General features: G+C 30.8%; 1 protein-coding gene across 1 annotated transcript in view; it reads right to left on the bottom strand.

Annotated features, from left to right (window-relative positions):
- The window catches only part of LOC134722335 (sushi, von Willebrand factor type A, EGF and pentraxin domain-containing protein 1-like), a 91,123-nt gene that overhangs the window by 3,100 nt on the left and 64,716 nt on the right, over positions 1 to 23,307 (bottom strand). The window contains exons 40-57 of the mRNA XM_063585947.1: positions 23,018 to 23,151; positions 22,501 to 22,697; positions 20,147 to 20,277; positions 18,387 to 18,641; positions 17,877 to 18,048; positions 17,001 to 17,270; positions 16,119 to 16,396; positions 15,597 to 15,734; positions 14,904 to 14,996; positions 14,263 to 14,472; positions 13,459 to 13,690; positions 12,852 to 12,942; positions 12,461 to 12,545; positions 11,925 to 12,086; positions 10,565 to 10,726; positions 9,607 to 9,648; positions 3,394 to 3,513; positions 2,496 to 2,784 (exon numbers count right to left, since the gene is read on the bottom strand). Coding sequence (XP_063442017.1) covers positions 2,496 to 2,784; positions 3,394 to 3,513; positions 9,607 to 9,648; positions 10,565 to 10,726; positions 11,925 to 12,086; positions 12,461 to 12,545; positions 12,852 to 12,942; positions 13,459 to 13,690; positions 14,263 to 14,472; positions 14,904 to 14,996; positions 15,597 to 15,734; positions 16,119 to 16,396; positions 17,001 to 17,270; positions 17,877 to 18,048; positions 18,387 to 18,641; positions 20,147 to 20,277; positions 22,501 to 22,697; positions 23,018 to 23,151 — 3,061 coding nt within the window. The remainder of the gene's footprint in view (positions 1 to 2,495; positions 2,785 to 3,393; positions 3,514 to 9,606; positions 9,649 to 10,564; positions 10,727 to 11,924; positions 12,087 to 12,460; positions 12,546 to 12,851; positions 12,943 to 13,458; positions 13,691 to 14,262; positions 14,473 to 14,903; positions 14,997 to 15,596; positions 15,735 to 16,118; positions 16,397 to 17,000; positions 17,271 to 17,876; positions 18,049 to 18,386; positions 18,642 to 20,146; positions 20,278 to 22,500; positions 22,698 to 23,017; positions 23,152 to 23,307) is intronic.

Genomic DNA, 23,307 nt, shown 5'->3' with positions numbered 1-23,307 from the left:
AAGTGACAAATAACTTGCTGTAAACTTTAAATTCTTTGAAATATGGTGGAAAATATCACTTTGACTATAAATTCAAAACACAAGAGGTATACTTTTCTTTCTTAGTAATCATGGTAATAAAGATCTAAGAAAATAAAAATAACAAGAGGCTCTCAAGAGCCTGAATCGCTCACCTTAATTATTTTGGTTAAATCTCTCATCAATGATTATTTTGGCTTTTCAATTTATTTAAATGTTTTTTGGATCGTCCTATTTTCTTCAAAAGCCAAAAAAAATAATCATTTTCTCCTATGTTCTATTTTAGCCATAGGAGCTATGTTTCTTGACATACAAGGAAATAAAATATAAAATTTATACTAGATACTCCGAAACTCATTTAGCCTAAGTTTGGCTGAAATTGATACAGCAGTTTCAAAGGAGAAGATTTTTTAAAGTAGGTCAACATGATGAACAAATTGTGAAAAAAGTCTTTAAAGGGCAATAACTCCTTAAGGGGTCAATTGACAATTTTAGTCAATGTGACTTAATTGAAGATCTTACTTTGCTGAACATTATTGCTGTTTACAGTTTATTTCTATCTATAATTATATTCAAGATAATAAACAAAAACAGCCAAATTTCCTTAAAATTATCAATTCAGGGGCAGCAACCCAACAACAGGTTGTCTGACTCATCTGAAAATTTCAGGGCAGATAGATCTTGACCTGATAAACAATATTACACCATGTCAGATTTGCTCTAAATGCTTTGGTTTTTGAGTTATAAGCCAAAAACTGCATTTGACCCCTATGTTCTATTTTTAGCAATGGCGACCATGTTTGTTGATAGATCATATCTTCGGATACAATTTACAAACTAGATACCCTAAGGAACATTCAGTTAAAGTTTGGAAGTATTTGGCCCAGTAGTTTGAGAGGAGAAGATTTTTGTAAAAGATTACTAAGATTTACGAAAAATGGTTAAAAATTGACTATAAAGGGCAATAACTCCTAAAGGGGTCAACTGACCATTTCCGTCATGTTGACTTATTTGTAAATCTTACTTTGCTAAACATTATTCCTGTTTACAGTTTATCTCTATCTATAATAATATTCAAGATAATAACCAAAAACAGCAAAATTTCTTTAAAATTACCAATTCAGGGGCAGTAACCCAACAACAGGTTGTCTGATTCATCTGAAAATTTCAGGGCAGATAGATCTTGACCTGATAAACAATATTATCCCATGTCAGATTTGCTCTAAATGCTTTGGTTTTTGAGTTATAAGCCAAAAACTGCATTTGACCCCTATGCTCCATTTTTAGCAAAGGTGACCATGTTTGTTGATAGATCACAACTTCGGATACAATTTACAAACTAGATACCCTAAGGAACATTCAGTTAAAGTTTGGAAGTATTTGGCCCAGTAGTTTCAGAGGAGAAGATTTTTGTAAAAGATTACTAAGATTTACAAAAAATGGTTAAAAATTGACTATAAAGGGCAATAACTCCTAAAGGGGTCAACTGACCATTTCCGTCATGTTGACTTATTTGTAAATCTAACTTTGCTGAACATTATTCCTGTTTACAGTTTATCTCTATCTATAATGATATTCAAGATAATAACCAAAACAGCAAAATTTCCTTAAAATTACCAATTCAGGGGCAGCAACCCAACAACAGGTTGTCTGATTCATCTGAAAATTTCAGGGCAGATAGATCTTGACCTGATAAACAATATTACCCCATGTCAGATTTGCTCTAAATTCTTTGGTTTTTGAGTTATAAGCCAAAAACTGCATTTGACCCCTATGTTCTATTTTTAGCAATGGCGACCATGTTTGTTGATAGATCATAACTTCGGATACAATTTATAAATTAGATACCCTAAGGAACAATCAGTTAAAGTTTGAAAGTATTTGGCCCAGTAGTTTCAGGAGAAGATTCTTGAAATAGTTTACGACGACAGACGACGACGACAGACGACGGACGACGGACGATGACGGAGGCCAAGTGATGGCATAAGCTCACTTGTCCCTTCGGGACAGGTGAGCTAAAAAGTAAATCAGTTGTTTCTCTAGAATTATTCCACACCAAAACCGTTAGTATATTTTACTTCCTTTATAAAATTGACAACAAATGCTACAGGTATAATTACATAGATACTGGGTTTTCTCCTCTTACACTAAAATGCAACAATATATGAATAACTCAATAATACATAAAAACCAAATTAAACTCAAGCTATAACCAGGAAACAAATTTTTCTTTTTTTGACCTTTAAGCCCTAAAATCAATGGCCTTCTTGTCCTTTTTTAAATTATAGTTTCAATCTGTTTAAATTTCATTCCAATCTAGCAAAGGTCCTTTACGGATGACTGTTATCATCTGGGTCATCTAGAAACTGTTCGATTTGGAGAGGGACTGACCAACTAAGCAATTAGCATATGCTTAGAAATGTAATAAGGGAGCATTTAAAATCAAGGTTTTCAATAGAAGTTATTTAAATACCGACCTGCCATCGAGTTTCTCTAAGAACACAGGAACAGTCAGTGATATATCTGTATGAACACTACGTGTGTCCTCTCCAGAATAGTCATAAATTGGCTTAGTGTCATAGTACTGTGTACTCTCAGGTTTACGATGCACGCGTGCTCTGGGGCGTGGTGGTCTTATTCCTCGTTTTTCTCTAATATCATTCAGTTTATAACTAGTGAAATACAGATCTGTCTCACCATATCTGTTGACATGTTTAAATGGTGTCTTATCATCTGGTTCAACAACTCCTTTACCAAAGCAAGGCACTGAAATAAAGTGAAAGACATGGAAAAGATTTTGATCATCATTTTAATGCTTTACTTCTTAGTTATTAATTTCTGTATTCTTTGGTCTCTTGTGAAGAGTTGTCTCATTGTCATCTTCTTTTTCATATTCTGTATGAACTCAAGAATATTTTTGGTCAATGCAAAATAAAATAAAAATAAAATACAAAATTATGAAATTTACTACCAACTTTTTTCACTTTGACCATTTTATAGTTTGTTGTATTGGTGGTGTTGGTCACTATTATAGTTTTCTGATAGCACTTACATGGCTACTTTTACTCTTAGAAATGACATTGCTCTGTGTTGAAGGGCTCAATATGATTTTAAGATGAAGAACATCAATAAAAGCAAACTGTTCCTTAGCTCTTGGTGTGTTTGTTTGCTGGTGCCTGAACTTATTTTGTGTCATGGATGAATACCCCAATATCCTTTGTTTTTTTCTATTATAGTGATTTGTACTGTGGTTGTTTTTATAAAACATTGGTTTTTTTTAATTGTTATAAAATATAAAAGCCCAATCCAAAGTCTGGAAAAAGTCCTTCCACTTCTCTCTCCAAAATACACATGCACGAGTAAATGATAACTTACATCTATCCCTACAGCAGCAGAACAGGAGTAACAGGAGGAGCAGGAGGAAAATAAATATTCCTAGAACTATGGCAGCAATTTCAGCACTAGTTAATCCATCATCAGTTACTGATTTACCAGCTAAAAACAAATGCAAAATAAGTTATACTGAATGTAGTGAGGTAGAATATTGATAGTTAAAAAAGAGAATTCATAGTTTAAGGGGAGACGTCTTGTGTGTAAGTTTTATGCAATAATCATAAAAAACTAAATATCACTAAAATAAAATTTTGAATCAAAACCAAAAAGTATACAGATCTTTAGATTAATATAACAAAGAAGTGTGTAAAATTTTAAGCAATAATCATAAATTGTTTTTAAAATACGGCACAACATGTAAAAAAAAACCTCCCCCTTTTTTACAAAATACTAAATAACTCAAAAATGACATTTTGAATCATCACCAAAAAGTATACAGATCTTTAGATTAATATAACAAAGACATGTGTAAAGTTTTAAGCAATAATCATAAATCCTTTTTGAGATATGGTGCGACATGTAAAAAAAAACCTCCCCCTTTTTTACAAAATACTCAATAACTCAAAAATAAAATTTTGAATCATCACGAAAAAGTATACAGATATTAAGATTAATATAACTAAGAAGTGTTTGAAGTTTTAAGCCATAATCAAGAATCGTTTTTGAGATACGGTGCGACATGTGAAAAAAAAACACCCCTGTTTTACTTACAAAGTGTCGTAACTCAAAAAGTTTTAATCTTATTTTCACCAAAAAGTGTACGGATAATTTGACCATCATAAGAAACAACTATGTTGAGTTTCATAAAATTTGGATAAGTCGTTCTCAAGTTACGGTGCAACATGTTTACGCTGGACAGACAGACGGACGGACGGACACACAGACTGACGGACAGATATACCATAATATGTCCCGTCAAAATTTTGACGGGCGTATAAAAATATTTCAAACTGCATTTAGATTCCAGTGGTATAACAAGGGTACACAAAAAATGTATTTAGAAGGTAATGTTCCTGCAAAATATGAGGCACAAATTAGGGAACCACATTTATCAACTTTTTGTTTAAATTACAACCAAGCCTTGGATGATTGTGATGACATTTTTAAATATGTGCAACTGCACATTATTAAGTTATTGAGATGATGAACTAAATTATAAATTCTGAACACCTAAAAACTGTTCAATATATTTTCATTTTATACATGTACATTCAACAGATTAGTTTTACTTAAAATTTTGTTCATAGCTGAAAGACAAGATGTCTTTGTGCTTATTAATTTTGTAAAATTGGAATGGTTTCTTTGTTTATCACTGGGCAATTGACTTGTCAAATTAAGTTCCGTGATCATTCTAAGATTTAAAATTGCAATTCATGTTTTACATCAGACAGTTTATTCGAATCTTACATGGTATCTGATTTACTGATTTACATATTATATTTGGCATTGAATATTTTGTTCTTACAACAGTTTAAAGGTTAACTGATGCCAACACTAATTTTTTTTTTTCGACATTTCCATTAATATGTAACTACAAAATTTGTTTAATATTTCAAGGAGGTTCTTCACTCTTACAAACCATTAATATTCATTGTGTACTGAATTTATAAATACTTAAATAAATAAATATGAAGTTAACAAGTCATTCTTAAATAGGATTAGGAAACACATTGTGACAATTTAAATTTGTAAAAATTATTTTTACACAATAATATAGCACATTTTCAGATCTATCTAGAACAAGTATATAACAGGCTATTATTTGAACTTGGAATTATTTTTAATTATGGAATTTGCTTGATTTCTTGTTATTGAAATTTTTAATAAATTTCATGTTTATTATGCACTGAAATGTTCTGTGCTGCACACAACACTTTCTATTAATTTTCAATAGAATGTAGTGTGCCGCGTACAACACTATCTAACCAAAATATATTGTATGGAAAGTGTTATTAACCGCTCAAAAGATTATAATACCAAATAAATATGGAATCTATTAAAAATTTTAAACTCAAGAAATTATGCAAATTCCATAATTAAAAATAATTCCAAGTTCAAATAATAGCCTGTTATATAAAGAAAAAGCTTTTTATTTCCAACTATTGGTCCAAAAAGGCATAAACATTATAACATCAATAACTTTCATTAAACAAACAATGTGGTAAAAAAAAAAATAATGAGAGCAATTTAAAAACAAATACTTGAGAAAAAGATAAAAAAAATTAAAAATCTATCAATCTATGTGTTAACTAAAATATCATAAATGTTGAAATAACCACCTATAACTATAATGATGTATGGTGACCTAATATTGCTTGTACGTGTATCTTGATTTTTGGCAGATAATTATTTCAGTATATTGCACTTGTGCTATTTGCGTAGTCAAATAACATTAACCATATATGGGCTATAGTTTAGTTTAAACAGTAAAAAAAGACACTGTATATCATTTTCTTTATGACATTGGCAATGCTTTTCCGTAGAGTTTTATTTATGACATCAATAAAACATGCAAGTTTGCAGACATTATACGTCTTCCGCTCAAATTACAAAATGATGGTTTTTACCCTAAATATTTCATTTAGAACAGTATTATAGCTGCAGAGTATAAAGAATAACCATATCATAATTGTCTTGAAATATATTTTTGCATATTTATTTGTACATTTGTACTTGTCTCTAAACAAGAAGAAATACTTGGCACAGCCTTGCTTTCTACCTGTTTCTAAGCATTTAACAAATAACATGTATATTTTGATACAAATTATGGTTATTCTATATCAATATCTATGGCTGGATCCAGCCATTTTAAAAAGTGGGGATTCCAACTATATGCTCCCATTCAAAAGCATTGATCGTCAAAAAAAAAGGGGAGGGGGGGTTCCAACCCCCTGGATCTGCCACTAATATCAATATTATATTTGCTCAAAGAAGCAAATAGGATCAGACATAGGTTTAACTAACTTCCCATCTACATAATATAACAATTACAATTATACAGAGAATACACAGTTCAACTGATCTTTCTTTTCCTCAGGGGCAATAATACCACTTCTCAATATTTCTATAAATAAGTCATGCTATTGAAATACACTCTTATAATATACCTTTGCTGCCAAATGCTAAACCTGCATTGCCAAATGTCATGACAACTCCTAAGTTTGTATATCCATGTTTTCCCTTTATTTCTTATATCCACCTTATTCCCTTTTGTATGTATAAACTCAGTTAAAGTACAAATATAAATATCAAACCTAACTTTAAAATTTCACCTACAATTTTCATTGTATTTATAAAGCAGATTAAACGCCTTAACAGATTAAGATAAAAACGGCAGTTTATAATTTTCAGATGTTTTTATCTTTTATTTAAAATATAGATTTTTAAATTCTTAATGAATTCACATACATGTATATTTTGTTCCTATTAAAAAATAATCCCACCCACCTATATGCACTCATATGCACTCAGAAAGGTTTATCTAAATTCTAATAGTAAAATATAACACCTCTGAATAATAAATGATTTGTATTTGTGCGAAATGCACTAATATTTAAATATAAAACACATTTTGAACTATAAGTAGAATTACTATCAAAATTCATTTAAGTTTTACAGTGAAATGTTTCCCTTAAAGGAGCACAATAATAAGCTATGAGATACATAAATAAAAAAATCTAAAATATGATTTTTTTTTTTGGTCAATCATTATAATGAAAGTTAAAAAGTCAATTAATAATTCCCTTTTAGCATCTGCTAAGAAACATGGATGATGAATTATTCAAATGATTAATTCAACCTGACCTCATTGCATCTGTATTCAAGTGAACTTCAATTTAACCCCTTAGCTAGAGATGAATAACGCATGAATTGCCTATAAAAAGTTATTTAGAGGAAAAGAATGTCAACATTGAAAGCGAAACAAAGGTATATCATATGATTGACTGATTCAATCCACAAAAAAAATCATTCTTAAACAGGTTAAAACGATGATTAACAAATATTTTTAATCCATAATATTAAATTTAACAGACCTATAAAAATTCAATTGTAAGAGTTCACTTTCAATTTATATCTATAGATATTGATGTTTATATCAGTTATATTCAATAATCAGAGGTCTTTTATACATGGTTAAAAATCAAATATAAGAATTTGAGTCAAATGGATGAACATTAATTTGACAATCGAGCCCATTTAAATGGATGTACATATTTTGTCATTTCAAACTAAGTGTACACATTGTTCAAGACAATACCTCTAGGAGTAGTGCACAAATTATAATTGGTGAATGATACTGTAAGTTATATGGTTCGCTTCTGACCCCCTACGTATCCAAAGAGGGTTAGTAAAATCCAACCGAGTCTCATATGGATTTTATTCACCCTCTATGGTCCCTAGGGGGTTCGTAGTGAACCATATAAAGAATGTAAAACATGCACCACTTTTTCTGCTGCTTTTGTAGAAAAATAACAATAAAACACAACAACAATAATAGATGATGTCACCATTAACAATAGACGTGACATCATAAACCCCCTATAGAATTTACTAACCCCCTACGAATCCATAGGGGGTCACCAGGTGACGGCTTTAAACCAATTAAAACGTGACAATTTACCTGTGGTGCGATAAAAGCAACCAAGTTGAATTGCTGTATGAAAACTGAACTACCATATTCTCCAGTAAAATCATAGATGATTGGATGTTATCCATATCTCTCAACTTTTTTAAAATCTTCATGGGGATTTTATGCAAAAGAGGAATTAGGCTCCTCTTTTATGGTTGCAAGTGTTTTTAATTTACCAATATATTATTTGAATGAGTATAAGTGTGCTTAAATGCCCTTTTAACTCATTTAAATGCCTGACTTGAGGTTGTCAGTTTATTTAATAAAGAATTTTAAAATTCAGGTCAACACCTCTCATGGGGGATATCCCCAATAAATAAGGATAGTTAGCAGGTTCGATGTTGTCATCACTTTTTGATGGTAACATCTAATCATCTATGAATGGTTTTTTTCACAAAACATCAAACAATACTTACTACAAAATTATTTTTATAAGTTATGATTCAGTTTGATATGATTCAGAAAACCAAAAGTTCAAAAATAAGTAACATTTAGTGAAAGTTTAAATCTTTATAATCAACTTACTGCTAACACCTGTAAATAATTAATTCAAAGGAATTAATATTACTTGACCACACCTGCAAATGTCCTTAAATTCTAATTTAAAACACTTATTCAATGAAAAACTATACCTGGAAGGTGAAGAAGTTTCCTTATTATTTTTTATGTAACTTTTGCCTTCGAAAGCAAATCATCTATAATTCTAATTATAATGATTTCTCATTAATTGAAATGTAACAAGCATAGCAATAGTCCCCTACCAGTTAAAATTAAATTATACTGGGACAAAATGCTAACTTGATCTACAAATTGTCATGGTGGAAACTATAAAACAATTATCAAGTCAATATCTTTAAGCATGACGAAAAATAATATGGAAAAAGTCCAAGGACCATAACTCTGCCTAAAACCATAAGACCCAAAAAAAAAATAATTCTAACTTGGTCTGTAACTTGTCATGAAAAAAATATTTTTCAATTATCAAATCAATATCATCAAGCATGACGAAAAAAAGTGTTGTGAATTTAAGTTTAAGGACCATAGTTTTGCACAAAATCAACAAAACAGAACAAAATTCAAACTTGATCTATGACTTGTAATGATAAAATAATATACCAAATACCAAAGAGTGGCTTTAATCCTAATGAAAAAAAGGGTGAAAAACTAATTTGCCAGACTGATGTATGGACAGAAACAGACAGAGAGATGGACATAGTGCAAACAAAAGTCCCCTTTCGACTATGTCACTACGGCACTAAAAAAACAAAATTAATATGAATTAGAATATATCTTCAGACCCTTCTACTCTTCAATTTTAACAATTAGTTTCATTATTCAGACACCTGATTGCATCACCATGGCTAACATTCTGAGACATTTATTGCAAGCAAGACAAAACTAGCAATTTGTTAGTTTTGTCTTGCTTGCATCAATTGGCTGCAATGTGTAAAATTTTAAATACATGTAATGATAAAAAATATAAAAAAGAAGATGTGGTATGATGGCCAATTAGACATCTATCCACAAAGAATACTTCACAAGTATGATTCCATAATGTTACTTACTATCTGGGAGTGAGTCTGCAGTTGTTGTAATAAGGGCTGGATCTATAAACAAACATGACAAAATGAAAAGAAATTGTTAACAGATTCATGCATAATACATTTCACTAAATATTGTAAAAAAGATTGAATCTATAAAGCCCTGAAATGAAAAACATCCCCATGTACATTTTGATTTAGCTATTTTAGAAGTTACCAATTTTCGTTAAATGAAGAAACATGTTTTTTGTTCATTGTAGATACTTGATTTTGTCTTTGTGTCAAATGGCCAAAATGCTAACTTGATCTACAAATTGTCATGGTGGAAACTATAAAACAATTATCAAGTCAATATCTTTAAGCATGACGAAAAATAATATGGAAAAAGTCTACATACAAGCACTTAGAAAATTTGTTTTTTGTTGAATATTCAAATTTGCAGTTATTCTTGCCCTAAAAATTGGTATCCCAGGAACATACACAGTATAGCAATATGAAGATGTCAGAAGAAACCGATATGTCCTAAATAAGAACTTATTCAGAATTTATGATCAACTTGAAACTTTCAGTTTTTCAAAAACAAAAAAAGCATGAAAGATTTCTGAGGAATTTGCCATTTCAATTTGACAAATCATTCTTAAAGTTTTACAAGACAGAAAAAGAAATGCCATGGAGTTTAAGCTGTACAGTGGCTGACATAAGATTGTTTACCTTGAATGTTGTGACTTTCAAATCTTCAAAAAATTACAGAAATGGTGTGAGAAGTATAAGGGATAATATTATTCATTCTCTTTAAAAAAAAAAAAAAAAAAAAAAAAAAAATGAATAACTTATCTGTAGTTTCAAGATTATTTTATTATTCTCATAACTAATCATTTCTCTTATTAATGGTCAATGCATTACAATTTAAAAATTTCTGAGATATAAAATCTTAACAGAACTGTCAGAAATGATCATGACCTATTAAACATGTAAAACTTACCAAGGCAGTCTCCTGCTAGTGAGGAACCAGGTACAGCAGTGGTGAGACCTGCATCACACCCTAGACAATGGAACGATCCAGGTGATGGTTGATAAAATCCAATTGGACAGAAAACACAGGCACCAGTTGATAAGGAAAAATGCCATCCAACAGTACAAGATTCTGTGAAAAAAAATCCAAAAAATCACGGTAAATAAATTGACATTTTCATAGGTTATACAAATTTATGGGGAATATGTTGATTTGGGCAAACTTAAGTCAAGATAAAAAGTCAGCAATTTTACAATTTGTAAAGAGGCATAACAGAAAAAGTGATGTCACCCAAATTCAAACTTGATCTGTGTTTTGTGGTAATAAGCATTGTGTACAAGTTTCATAACATTTGGTTGAGGCTGATTAAAGTTAGTGAAAGGTAACAAAAAGTCAGCAATTTTACCATTTGTAAAGAGGCATAACAGAACAAATGACACCATTAAATTCAATTAGGATCTGTGTTTTGTGGTAATACACATTGAGAATAGTTACATAACACTTGGTTGAGGTAACCTTAAGGGCATACGATACAGTTTTGATCCTGTATTTACAAGTTCGTGAAAATTTGCATATATGCTATTTTTTACCTGATTAAATCAAATATGTAATAAAAAATATACCTTCATGTGCTACTTTTTGAGTAAAATGAGGTCGAACTTTTGTATATTTGCTCAAAATTCAGATTTGTGGCCATAATTTCTTTTTCGAATGAAAGACATAACTTTTTTGTTATAAAAGATAAACACAAATTGTTTTTTGTTAAATAATCGGTAATTTCTGTACTTGATAAGTGTCCAAAAAAAATTTGCATTTTTTATTCAGAAATAACTCATATTTATCAAATGCTCATGAATCGAGGAAAATACGTAATTTTTTGCTGCATGTTTATCAAAATTTAAAAAAATCCTCTATTTACAGTTTTATAAAATTTGGGTCACATAATCTCTCTGCAAAATGAAACAAATTGCTGTTTTGAAAAAAAGGGGTCCATGAACTCGTTTTTAAATTAAATCAGATTGAATGATAAAAATCAGTCGAAAAATGCATCTTTTCCCAATATGTCACAGTTTGACATCGCGAAAATAACATTTCACGTTAGCAACGTCATTACCTCCCCTGTAACTGTATCGTATGCCCTTAAGTTAGAGAACAGAAACCAATTTTTGGACATACAGATGCATGTTCATGTACGTGTGTACCTACATACCTACAAGGGATAAGGGTATAACTACATGCCCCCTCCACATGGAGGACATTCATGTTCCTAACTAATTAACATAACAAACGCTTTTCACACTATAGAAGTAAATATCATTATTACACTTACGGAAACATAATGTATCTGCCTGTGTTCCAGTGTTGTATGTTGTTTGCCCTGATGGACAACTAACACATGCTGTTTGACCTGTTAAACTTTGATATTGACCAATGGGACATTGTGAACATTTGGCAGTACCTCTATCATAAAAACTACCAGGAGCACAGGAAACTGAAAAAAATCATATAAAAAATAAAGCCGGAATTCTATCATAAGTTGCTTATGAGCAATATTTAGAATTTAAGTTAAATTTAATGGTAACCACATATGCACAATGTTCCAGCTTTAAATTGCCTGCTCTTCCTATAGGTAAGTATTTCAAAAATATGTGAAAAAGTGATTTTCATTTAGAGCAGTAATATTTTGTTGTTTTTCATAGATGTTGACCCTCTACATAGCTGTGTGGACTGTTTCATGTAGTCAAAAGTGAATGACCAAACAAATCACTATCTGTTTATCTGCTGTAGACTATGGTACCAGTGTTACTTCTAAAAGGGACTTTCTTTATGTAGTACCACCCCTTCTAAATATCTTAAATTACTTACCACAGAAGTTACCCACTATTTGTTGACCTTCAACACAATAGGGTACCAATGTTAATTCCAAAGTGGACTGCCTGGGTACAGCATCCTGATAATATAAAACATCAACAAATTAAATTTGAGAGAAACTTATTTTGCTCAAAGTTTTGTTAGCTTTAAATTACAGTGATAGTATTTCCTGTAAAACACTCATTATTTGTGTTCACTTAGAGATGTATTCTTGAATCATCAATTCAATTAATGGTTATGACCCAAGATGTAATTTGACTGGCATACAATGTTAACATGTCTGCAAGATGTCATCCCTTCTAAGTGACATTCAAAGTGCAAGTTTCTGAATCATTATATACAGCATCTTGATTCTTATAATCTAACTAGAAAGTTTATAACTTACTGAATATGTGATGGTCTTGTCATCTACAACAGCAATGGCAACAACATCTTGTGGACTTCTACTCTGTGACTGTGTGTTTATAATGGGATCCCTGAAATGTAATGTAAAATACATATAAATTTCTCCTCAAAAATCTGGAAGTATATTTTATTCTCTTAAATGAATAATTTTAAAAGTTGATGATTCTTCTGTGCATTGTATTTTTTTCAGTCTGCAATTGTAACAACATTGGAATATTAAATGTCATACAAAGGAAGATTTTTTTCCCAATTAATCCTGACTAAACAACAACTATAACCAAAAAGTGCCTGTAACTGTATCTATTTCTAAGCTAAGGCATTAGATATATAGAATAATGAGATTTTTGTTACAGATTTAACAGCAAGGAACTATACATTCAGAAGACTAAGACAAGAATACTCAGTCCCCTTCATCCTTCCTGACTTCCATTCATTTTTGTTCCTCAAACTATAGATTTTATGTAAAGTGTTTTGTTATTGTTGCTTGTCTTTTGACATATATGTTTGACAATGGTGTTGTCTGCTGAATTGACCAATTGGTGTATAATTTCATAACAAATTTTCTCACTTTTTTCTATCATACTCACTTTACTGTATTAAAGGTGACCTCTACTTCAGCCAGTGTACTGGACTTACAGGTGACTGATACAGGTACACTTTGACAGTTAGGACCATTACACAAATTCTGTTGCCACTGACCGTTGACACTATTAAAAGAGGTCCTCATCTGCGACTGTAAAGATGCAATATACGCCTGACAGGATGTTGTCAGATCGTAATCAATCTTCAGCTTGACATTGACTGTTCGACTAATAGCAGCTGGAAAGACAGAATTGTAAATCATTAGTACCTCCTAACAACATATATCATTTCTTTATTGACAAAGCATATAGCCTTGAGTAAAGATGAAAAATAATTTCAGAATTCTATTTTACCTTATGCTCATATTCAGTTGTATCATATCATAGTTTTCTGTTGTTTCCTATAGAACAGTCTGAACTCAATTCCATGTTCTATCACTAACCCTAACTACTGTAAATTCAAATATTATTGCAAAAAATGTGCCAGGGTTATAATTGTAATAATTTAAATTCACCTTTTGAAAAATTTTATGTAAATTAAACAGGATTTTTCTAAATATTGCAAAAATTAAAATAGCATTTTAGTCTAAAATAACAAAATCACAATAATAACTGCACCCAATAATTTCTTAATTTATAGTACATAGATTCATCTTGAAACCAATTTTTAACTTTTTTTTTACAAACCTTGATTGAGTCCTTTAAAAAATCAAAAGTAGGGCAACCAATTTATAATTTTCTTAACTAACTTAACTCTAATTAAAAAAAATTACTATGTAAGGGGAGATAAATGTTGTCAATAATACATACAAGCACATGGTGGATATGAGAATGGTTCCAGTCTGTCCTCCATATCAAACATGCCATATTTATTACAAGAGTAATAGTATGGTCCTGGTTGTGATAGTTTGTGGTCTATCTGGTTACAACTAATGGTACATCTCTCCCCATCTGACAAAGGACTACAGTTCTCTGTGCCTCCAACAGGGATAGCTGGAGTAACTGAGGGACATGATCCTCCTAAAAAGTATAAAACTTTACATACAATGTACATCTCTCACCATCTGAAAATGGACTAAACATGTCAGTGGCATTATCAGCGCTAAAGGGCAGTACTGAAGCACAGGAGCCTTGTATAAATGTCAAACATAAATCACACTCATGTCTTACTTATTTACAGTGCCGTCATGATTAGATAGTCCAGTCAAGACATGACCCTCATGAATTAACACATCCTTGCACACAGTTCAATGAAAAGAAAGTTACATTTTTTCTCTTAACCATGGCATTGTCAGTTTAATTTCAACTTTGTAAGTAAGTCAGTTTGCATTGTGTTACCTTTCAGATATTATCATCAAATTTCAAAATTCTGCCCTTTAAAGTATAGAGACCATTTTTGTGATTGATTTGTATCAATTAACAGGGCCATATCAAGTACAATGTTTACTTACGTTTATTGTAGAACCTAAATACACACACTGCTGCATTGTTGTCTGCCATATATCCCACTGATGATACTGCATAGGTCTTCCATGTCAACTCACCTAAAAAAAACACACAAAATACATGATAATTATGTGTATATTCTTTTTAAATATTGAACATTCACACTAAAATATTGAAATTCCAACCAAAATGGTGTCAATTCACACTAAAATATTGAAAATTCAAACCAGAATATTAAAAATGCTTACTAGTTATGTACTGCAGATTCTTAAAAATATATTGTATACCAATGTTTGAAGGTCTCACGGGTCAAGTTGAAACAAAAATTTGAAATGTTGAAGGAATTATAAATTATCCAAGGGCTTGTGTGCAGAGTTTGGTTACAAAATATCAAATATTTGTGAAAAATGCAGTTTTTCTTTTGACCACAAAAAATTGGAATGCATGAAAAAAAATGAACCCAAAAAACATACCTTTGGTCTGGCAAATCTACAAACAAATCTATATCAATGGCCCTAAATTGTTGAAGTTTAAATATCTAATTTTCAATTGCTCACAAGTTTCTATCCACAAATATAAGTTTTCAATTTGTTAACACCTAAGTAAGAACAAAAGCCAATCATAAACAACTGAAAAATGTCTTTGATAAAACTAAGCCCTACTTATTTCATGAATATGATTGATCCTTTTTTACTTACCTCCAGACCTGATGTTATAGAAAATTCTTCCTGAATCTGTATTGCCATAGGATGCCTCTGTCCATACAGGGTAACTGACCCTTTCAGTTGATACCACTGAGTGGTCACCAGGACAATTTACTGAGGGGAAATCTGAAGCTAAAAAATATAAATTTGACATGCTATATTAGGTGAAACTACAGATTAATCATAGGCATAAAAATGTGGATATGTGGTATAATTGCCAATGAAACAACAGACTAAGTGCAAATGAAGTGGATGTAAGCAATTATATGCTACCATACAGCCTTCAGGAATTAGAAAAAAACATATAGTCTGCTATATATATACAGCCAAGACATAAAATATGTGAAACAATCAATAAAAGAAACTTATAGTCTGTTACTGAAGGAAAGTCTGGAGTTTCAAAATATAAAGTACGGTATAGTTTTAACAGATTCACCATCAAGACTTCATACAAAAATGTCACTTTGTTAGTAACTTAATTTTATAAATACCTCCATAAATACACAAAAGACCTACCCAAGTTACATGAGGTGACTGTTCTACATACACCAGCACTTAGTTCACTCTGGTAATCAATTAACGAAGCTCCCTTCTCAATGATATACATGATAGGCATATTAATCAGGTTGCTGGTTGGCAAGTAGTCAACATTAGTGTACAGAGAACTGATGGTACTGGTGTACAGGAACTCCTCTTTAGCCAGGATAACACGGGAAACTTTCCCAGAGATCCCATTGGCTGTTGTCACTGTCTTAGTTGAGGTGTCGTATGTACCTCCCACTACTAAGTAACCACTGAAGAGAATAAACAAAATATGATATAAGATCAATTTTCAAATAACTGTTGATTTATTTACAACATCAAAATGTGTTTTGGTATAAATTACTAACCTGTAAAAATTCTTTTGTTTTTATTAATTTCTTTATTCAAATATCATTTTTTTTTAAACTCATTTCCATATTTCATTTCATATAAAGTTTAATGAAATGTTAAATTTCCTTTGGAGATCTCAAGTTGAAATTTTAAAAGATTATTTAACACAGCAATAAAGACAAAACCCTTTGAAATGAAAAAAATAACAGAGACATTAAGGCATATTGAACTTATATGTGAGCATGTGCAAAGAGAAACAAATTAGTTCTCTATTCAGATACAGAAAAAATTGAAATGAATTGGTCCTCAAATTTATTGTACAGAGATCCTTTTGTTACTGTGTTTAAAGCGAATTTTATACTGCCTTATTTAGAAAAAAACACTTGAGATTATTCAATGTTCAACAATTATACTAAAAAACTTAAATTTATTGTATATTAATCAATTCAAATACTTCAGCTGTAAAAGTTATATAGAGAAAACAAATCTGTCTCTCTCTATGTTATCCAATGTCACACAACTTACTAAGTAGGTAGAGTATAGCTTGTCCCAATATTTTCCCTTCTCTCTAATAATGTGTTGTCAGCATAAAGGAATACACGACCAATCTTATTGCTTGGATTCTCTTCATTTAGGGCGTTCCATGTGACTACGATATGATGCCATATACCATTACGTATGTTAACAACACTACTTCCTGTTCCGTAGGGCATGTTGTAGGTATTGCCACTTATACTACCAGATACTCCATTACTTCCTATCTCTAAAATCTTTTCAGGTGTGGCTGTCATGGAACTGTTAAGTAAAATATTTCAAAACAATCCATTTAATATTTTATGAAGAATTCAAGACTAAATCTCAGTTTAAAACCTACGAAAATTGGTTATACACAACTGGGTTGGAGAAATTTATAAACTATTTATTTTAATGTAAACAGCAATATAAATTGAGTATAATTACAAGCTTTAAGTCTACTCGACTATTATTCTATCTAAAAGAAATAAGTTAAAGACTAAGCAATTGTCTTATGTGGACCTTGTTGGTAGATTAGTCTAAGTAGTTCATCTACAGTAACTGTTCTAAGTTCGAATCATACATGTGGCAGCTACATTGACTACAAACATAATACTCCATCATTTCAAATATGATTATCAAGATATAGCTTATAGATATAGGAAGATGTGGTGTGAGTGCCAATGAGACAACTCTCCATCCAAATAACAATTTAAAAAGTAAACCATTATAGGTTAAAGTACGGCCTTCAACACGGAGCCTTGTAGGGCTGAAAGTGGTGTTAAACATCCACAATCAATCAATTGTTTTATTTAGGTATACATGAATGCACATAATAAAACATTGTTTTTAATCTTATTTTAGGTTATAATGCTATTCAATACTCACTCTAAGGCATACAGAGACAGAATGACTTTGGGAGTTGTTGATGTAAATCTGACCCACACAGAAACAGACAGTTTTGTTGTAGCAAGACTGAACACAGTATTCATACTGATTCCTTCTGTATCCCCGCACTGCAGGCCTGGCTCTAATATCATGTCAAAATTATAACTCAAATCTGAAAAGAAAATCTGAATGTGAACCAAAAAAACTCCATGAGACAGCAATCTGTTGTACAAAGACTTAGTGGAAAAGACTTTACACTGACTGCATTTATATTTCATCACTGCAAACCTTGCACTTTTATCATTTTTAATCTTTAGACCCATATATGTTGTTCTCTTTAATGGTTGCAAATGTAACAAGAGAATCACTAATTGTATGGCAGACCACAGAGGCTTCTTCACCTGAATTCATCTTAATATTGAATATGAATTATCTCTTCCCTAAATTTAAGTTGTTCCTTGTGTCCAAAAAAAATTAAAGCTAGAAAATGTGATTTTATAATCTATTTACCTTTATCACAATTAGCTCCAATCTTTCCATCATTGCACTGACATGAGTATGTATTAATACCATCAATACATGTAGATGCAGTGGGACAGGGATTCCCAGCACACTCGTTAATGTTTGTAGCACAGTTCTGTCCATTATAGCCAGGTGCACAGATACAGGTAACACTACCTCCAGATTCCTGACAGGTACCACCATTCTGACAGGTAGTAAGGCTACATGTTACTGTCTTCTGATTACAACTATCACCTTGATATCCTGGGAAAAAAATGAAAACAACCCTTAATACATTGTTTTGTTTAAAGCACATTTTTGGATTTACCTTCATTTGAGCTAACTATTTGATAGCCAAGTATGTAAGAAAACAGAAACAATTTGAAAGGTTTGTAAGAAAACAGAAACAATTTAAAAGGTTTGTAAGAAAACAGAAACAATTTAAAAGGTTGGTAAGAAAACAGAAACAATTTAAAAGGTTTGTAAGAAAACAGAAACAATTTAAAAGGTTTGTAAGAAAACAGAAACAATTTAAAAGGTTGGTAAGAAAACAGAAACAATTTAAAAGGTTTGTAAGAAAACAGAAACAATTTAAAAGGTTTGTAAGAAAACAGAAACAATTTAAAAGGTTTGTAAGAAAACAGAAACAATTTAAAAGGTTTGTAAGAAAACAGAAACAATTTAAAAGGTTTGTAAGAAAACAGAAACAATTTAAAAGGTTTGTAAGAAAACAGAAACAATTTAAAAGGTTTGTAAGAAAACAGAAACAATTTAAAAGGTTGGTAAGAAAACAGAAACAATTTAAAAGGTTTGTAAGAAAACAGAAACAATTTAAAAGGTTTGTAAGAAAACAGAAACAATTTAAAAGGTTTGTAAGAAAACAGAAACAATTTAAAAGGTTGGTAAGAAAACAGAAACAATTTAAAAGGTTGGTAAGAAAACAGAAACAATTTAAAAGGTTTGTAAGAAAACAGAAACAATTTAAAAGGTTTGTAAGAAAACAGAAACAATTTAAAAGGTTTGTAAGAAAACAGAAACAATTTAAAAGGTTTGTAAGAAAACAGAAACAATTTAAAAGGTTTGTAAGAAAACAGAAACAATTTAAAAGGTTTGTAAGAAAACAGAAACAATTTAAAAGGTTTGTAAGAAAACAGAAACAATTTAAAAGGTTTGTAAGAAAACAGAAACAATTTAAAAGGTTTGTAAGAAAACAGAAACAATTTAAAAGGTTGGTAAGAAAACAGAAACAATTTAAAAGGTTTGTAAGAAAACAGAAACAATTTAAAAGGTTTGTGACAAAAAGATTTATTGTCTGTCATACTTTAGGTGTATCATAAAGTTCCCATCTACCTGTACATTAAAAACTTTAATATAATCATGAGTATTTTTTCAACTTTTTTAAAATTAAAATACTGAACCATGTGAACCAAACTAAATTGTATAAACCTATGTGTTTTAAACATTGCTTATGAATACTTTGAGTCTTAATAAGAGTGTTCTTTTTAATTTGATGTGTAAAATGGCTAATTTTGGTGAAGTGTGTGAACAATTTTGCATGTTTGGTTAATTTCCAAAGATTATTATATCGTTTCTTTTAACATTTTAAAAGCAACAAAAATCAATCAATCAATCTGACATTTTGAAATCATATAAATATGATGTCAGACATAATAGTCTCTTGATGTGTAATCATTTTCATGCTTATTTAAAATGTTTTTTCTTGCACTAACATAATAAATGGTGTGATTTCTAATAAAATGTCCCCTTACCACTAGCACATTGACAAGATGGCGCGCCATTACTCAAGGAACAGGTACTGTTTGGACCAACACAAGGGGAGGTAATGGTACATAAGTTGTAATCAACATCACATTTGTCACCACGGAAACCAGTAGGGCATCTGTGAATACAAAAAAATATTAAATAATTGTATGCAAACTCTGTCACAAGAGTTGAATGATTTAGGATACTTGAATTCTTTGATTATTGACTCGTTTGTATTTGATGGACAATGGTCCTTTAAATTGAATTAAAGTAGAAAATGTAAGGGGCTATATCTTTTTCTACGCATTCACAATTTATTTAATGTGACATCATTGACAATGTCTTGACAATATCTATCGTTGTACAATGTCAGAAGAGTGAAATTATCACTTTTTTATTCTGTGAATTCACAGTATTTGATTGCAAACAATGTAATAATCAAATTTTCTTTTTGTTCCATATAAGTTGTGAAAATTAGTACAAGTACTGTTAATGTCATGTCATAAATCAAAGAGTAGATTGCTCTGAGGGATAAGATTGCCATTGTTTCATTGACAGATGTATACATGTAGTTTAATCATATTATTTTCAAAACTAAGTCAACTGCACATGTAAAATATAATTTACGTAATCTGAATAGATCAAAATAGTCAATCCGGGATAAAAGTGTATGAACAATGTACTTAGGCCCATTGTGTTTTATTTTTGTACTATCAATTCCAAGTTTACTTTCCACAGCAGTCACTGAGACTCAGAGTGAGAGAAGGTATTTCACTTCGTTTCTGATCACCTATTTTCCTACGTTAATTCTAGGAGGAACCCAATTCCTAACTCTTTAAATATTTAATTTCCTTTGGTCAGTGATCATGACTCCTTTCTGTACACATTCTTCGGTTTAAATTGCGATGGTTTTTAATATAATACTACGTTTATCGACAGAACGAGCTAATACTCGACGTGATGTTTTGAATCAAAATTCATGGAAGTTACTTCCAGAAAGGAGACAACTCGAAACGATAATATGGAAGACTCCATTTCGCCTGAAGGGGTGTTCTCGTTACCACTTGACGATGAGGACTCCATGTATTTAATTTAAATGATGCACATGATTTAAAATTATGCAACAACAATAACACTCAATAGCAGACATACATAGAAAAGATCCCATGAGTTATAAATTAATTAATTGAGTGGGGAATCCAGAGCAACCGTTCAATCTAATTCCCCTTGAATTCAGAAAAACTAAATGCATGCGCACAATTACCAAAACAAATGTTTATTAAACGACCTAGATGGTTCTCTTTTTATTTATGGAAGTACAATCTCAAATATCAGTTTCATAACAGTAACAAATAAGAAAATATCCACTTCATTTCTTGTATGACAAAAATAGATTTATCGGAATTCAAAGAACTCTCACATTTTTATCAAAACTGGGGAATTCCCTCTGACGTGTTTCTAAATTTATAAAAACACTAAATATAAATACTGCTTAATTCTGATTTTCCGTGTTGTTAAAAACATGCATATAAGTCAGGGGAAATGTCAAACATGAAGATTATGAAAAGAACATTATAGTAAAGTTGTTTAAGTTTAATCCCTTTGTTTGTTTTTACCTTTTAAGGGGGCTCGCGGGTCTAAATCAATTTTTTTATTTAATATAAGATTTCGCTATATTTTTCTATAAATTAACTTTATCTTATACCTAATAGAAAAATGAAATAAAAAAATGGGGTCACCGTTCATCTACGCTCACAATCTGCCTTCGAAAAAAGCATACATTTTTGCTAATGTCCTTTTATTCTGTTGAACTAATAGGAGAAAAAGCGGTAATATAGTAATTAAAAAAGAACTAAATTACAGAAATGGCTAAAATTTTACAATTATTTAGTTTATGTACAGCTTTTTCGAAAATAACAATAAAAAATATAGGTCACCGATGAGTTAAAAAAGATATTTAAATTTTAATGCCAAAATATGGCATTTTTGCACCCAAGGGAGATAATTTGGAGCTTTTTCAATGATATCTACATTTTAAAAGTCACCTGGGGCCAACACGTATTGATTTTTTGGAATAATTTTTGTACCATATGATAAAGTAACAACTTCTTTAGGTAATTAATCAAATTTGTAATGAAAAATAACGTTTGATTTTTTTCTGAAAATTTTATACCCGCGAGCCTCCTTAAAGCAAGACAATCATAAGAATCTGAGATGTTCCTTAATGTTTAGAATAAAACGATTGATGTGAGGGCAATGCTCTGAGCCACTGGTATAAATCTAGAGATTGCTTGAAAGCAATCGTATCCCAGAAATCTATGCTTATCATAAGAAATTTAATATTTACTGACATACTTACACACACTGGTACCCTACGACTGTGTTATAACAAGTAGCAGCATTAGCACACTGTGATGTTGGGGCACAGTTATCTATCATGTTCTCACAGTTGTTACCATACCAACCAGTGGCACATGCACATTGGTAACCTGTGGAAGTGGCAGAACAAGTGCCACCATGCAGACAAGGAAAACTGTTGCAATCTGTGTTTCCTAACTAAAAATATAGTAACAACCATGTATAAATTGATAATAGCTTTCCCTAACATTCAATGGATCTTTAAAAGTTCAATTGAACATGCTGAATATTAAGTGATTATTATCACATAGGCAGATCTCATCTAATAAATGTATCTATAAACAGAAGATGTGGTATGATTGCCAATGAGGAAACTATCCACAAGAGAACAATGAGGCAACTCTCCACAAGAGACCAAATGACACAGAAATTAACAATTATAGGTCAATGTACGACCTTCAAGACTGAGCAAAGCATGGGTGCCTTTTGAATTTAATCCAAAAACATGTGTTACTTACTGAGCAATTCTGCCCTCTAAAGCCTGCCTTACATCTACAGTAATAATCATTTATTCTGTCGAAACATTGTATAGTGTTGGCTATAACACAAGGGTAAGGAGCACAGTTATCTTTGTTGTCTAAACAGAGAGATCCTGAAAATATACACAATTGAAGGTCAGTAAAATTTACTCATTATTCAAATCAAATTCATACAGTCAAATTCTTTCAAAATATAAAATTCAACTTGTGCATTTGGATAAAATGCATTTAATTATACAACCACAATTGAAAAAGTAATTGTTTAATTT

The sequence above is a fragment of the Mytilus trossulus genome, chromosome 6 (genome assembly GCF_036588685.1).
Source record: "Mytilus trossulus isolate FHL-02 chromosome 6, PNRI_Mtr1.1.1.hap1, whole genome shotgun sequence".
Taxonomy (NCBI): Eukaryota; Metazoa; Mollusca; class Bivalvia; order Mytilida; family Mytilidae; genus Mytilus; species Mytilus trossulus.
This window is presented reverse-complemented; position numbering and strand designations above follow the sequence as displayed.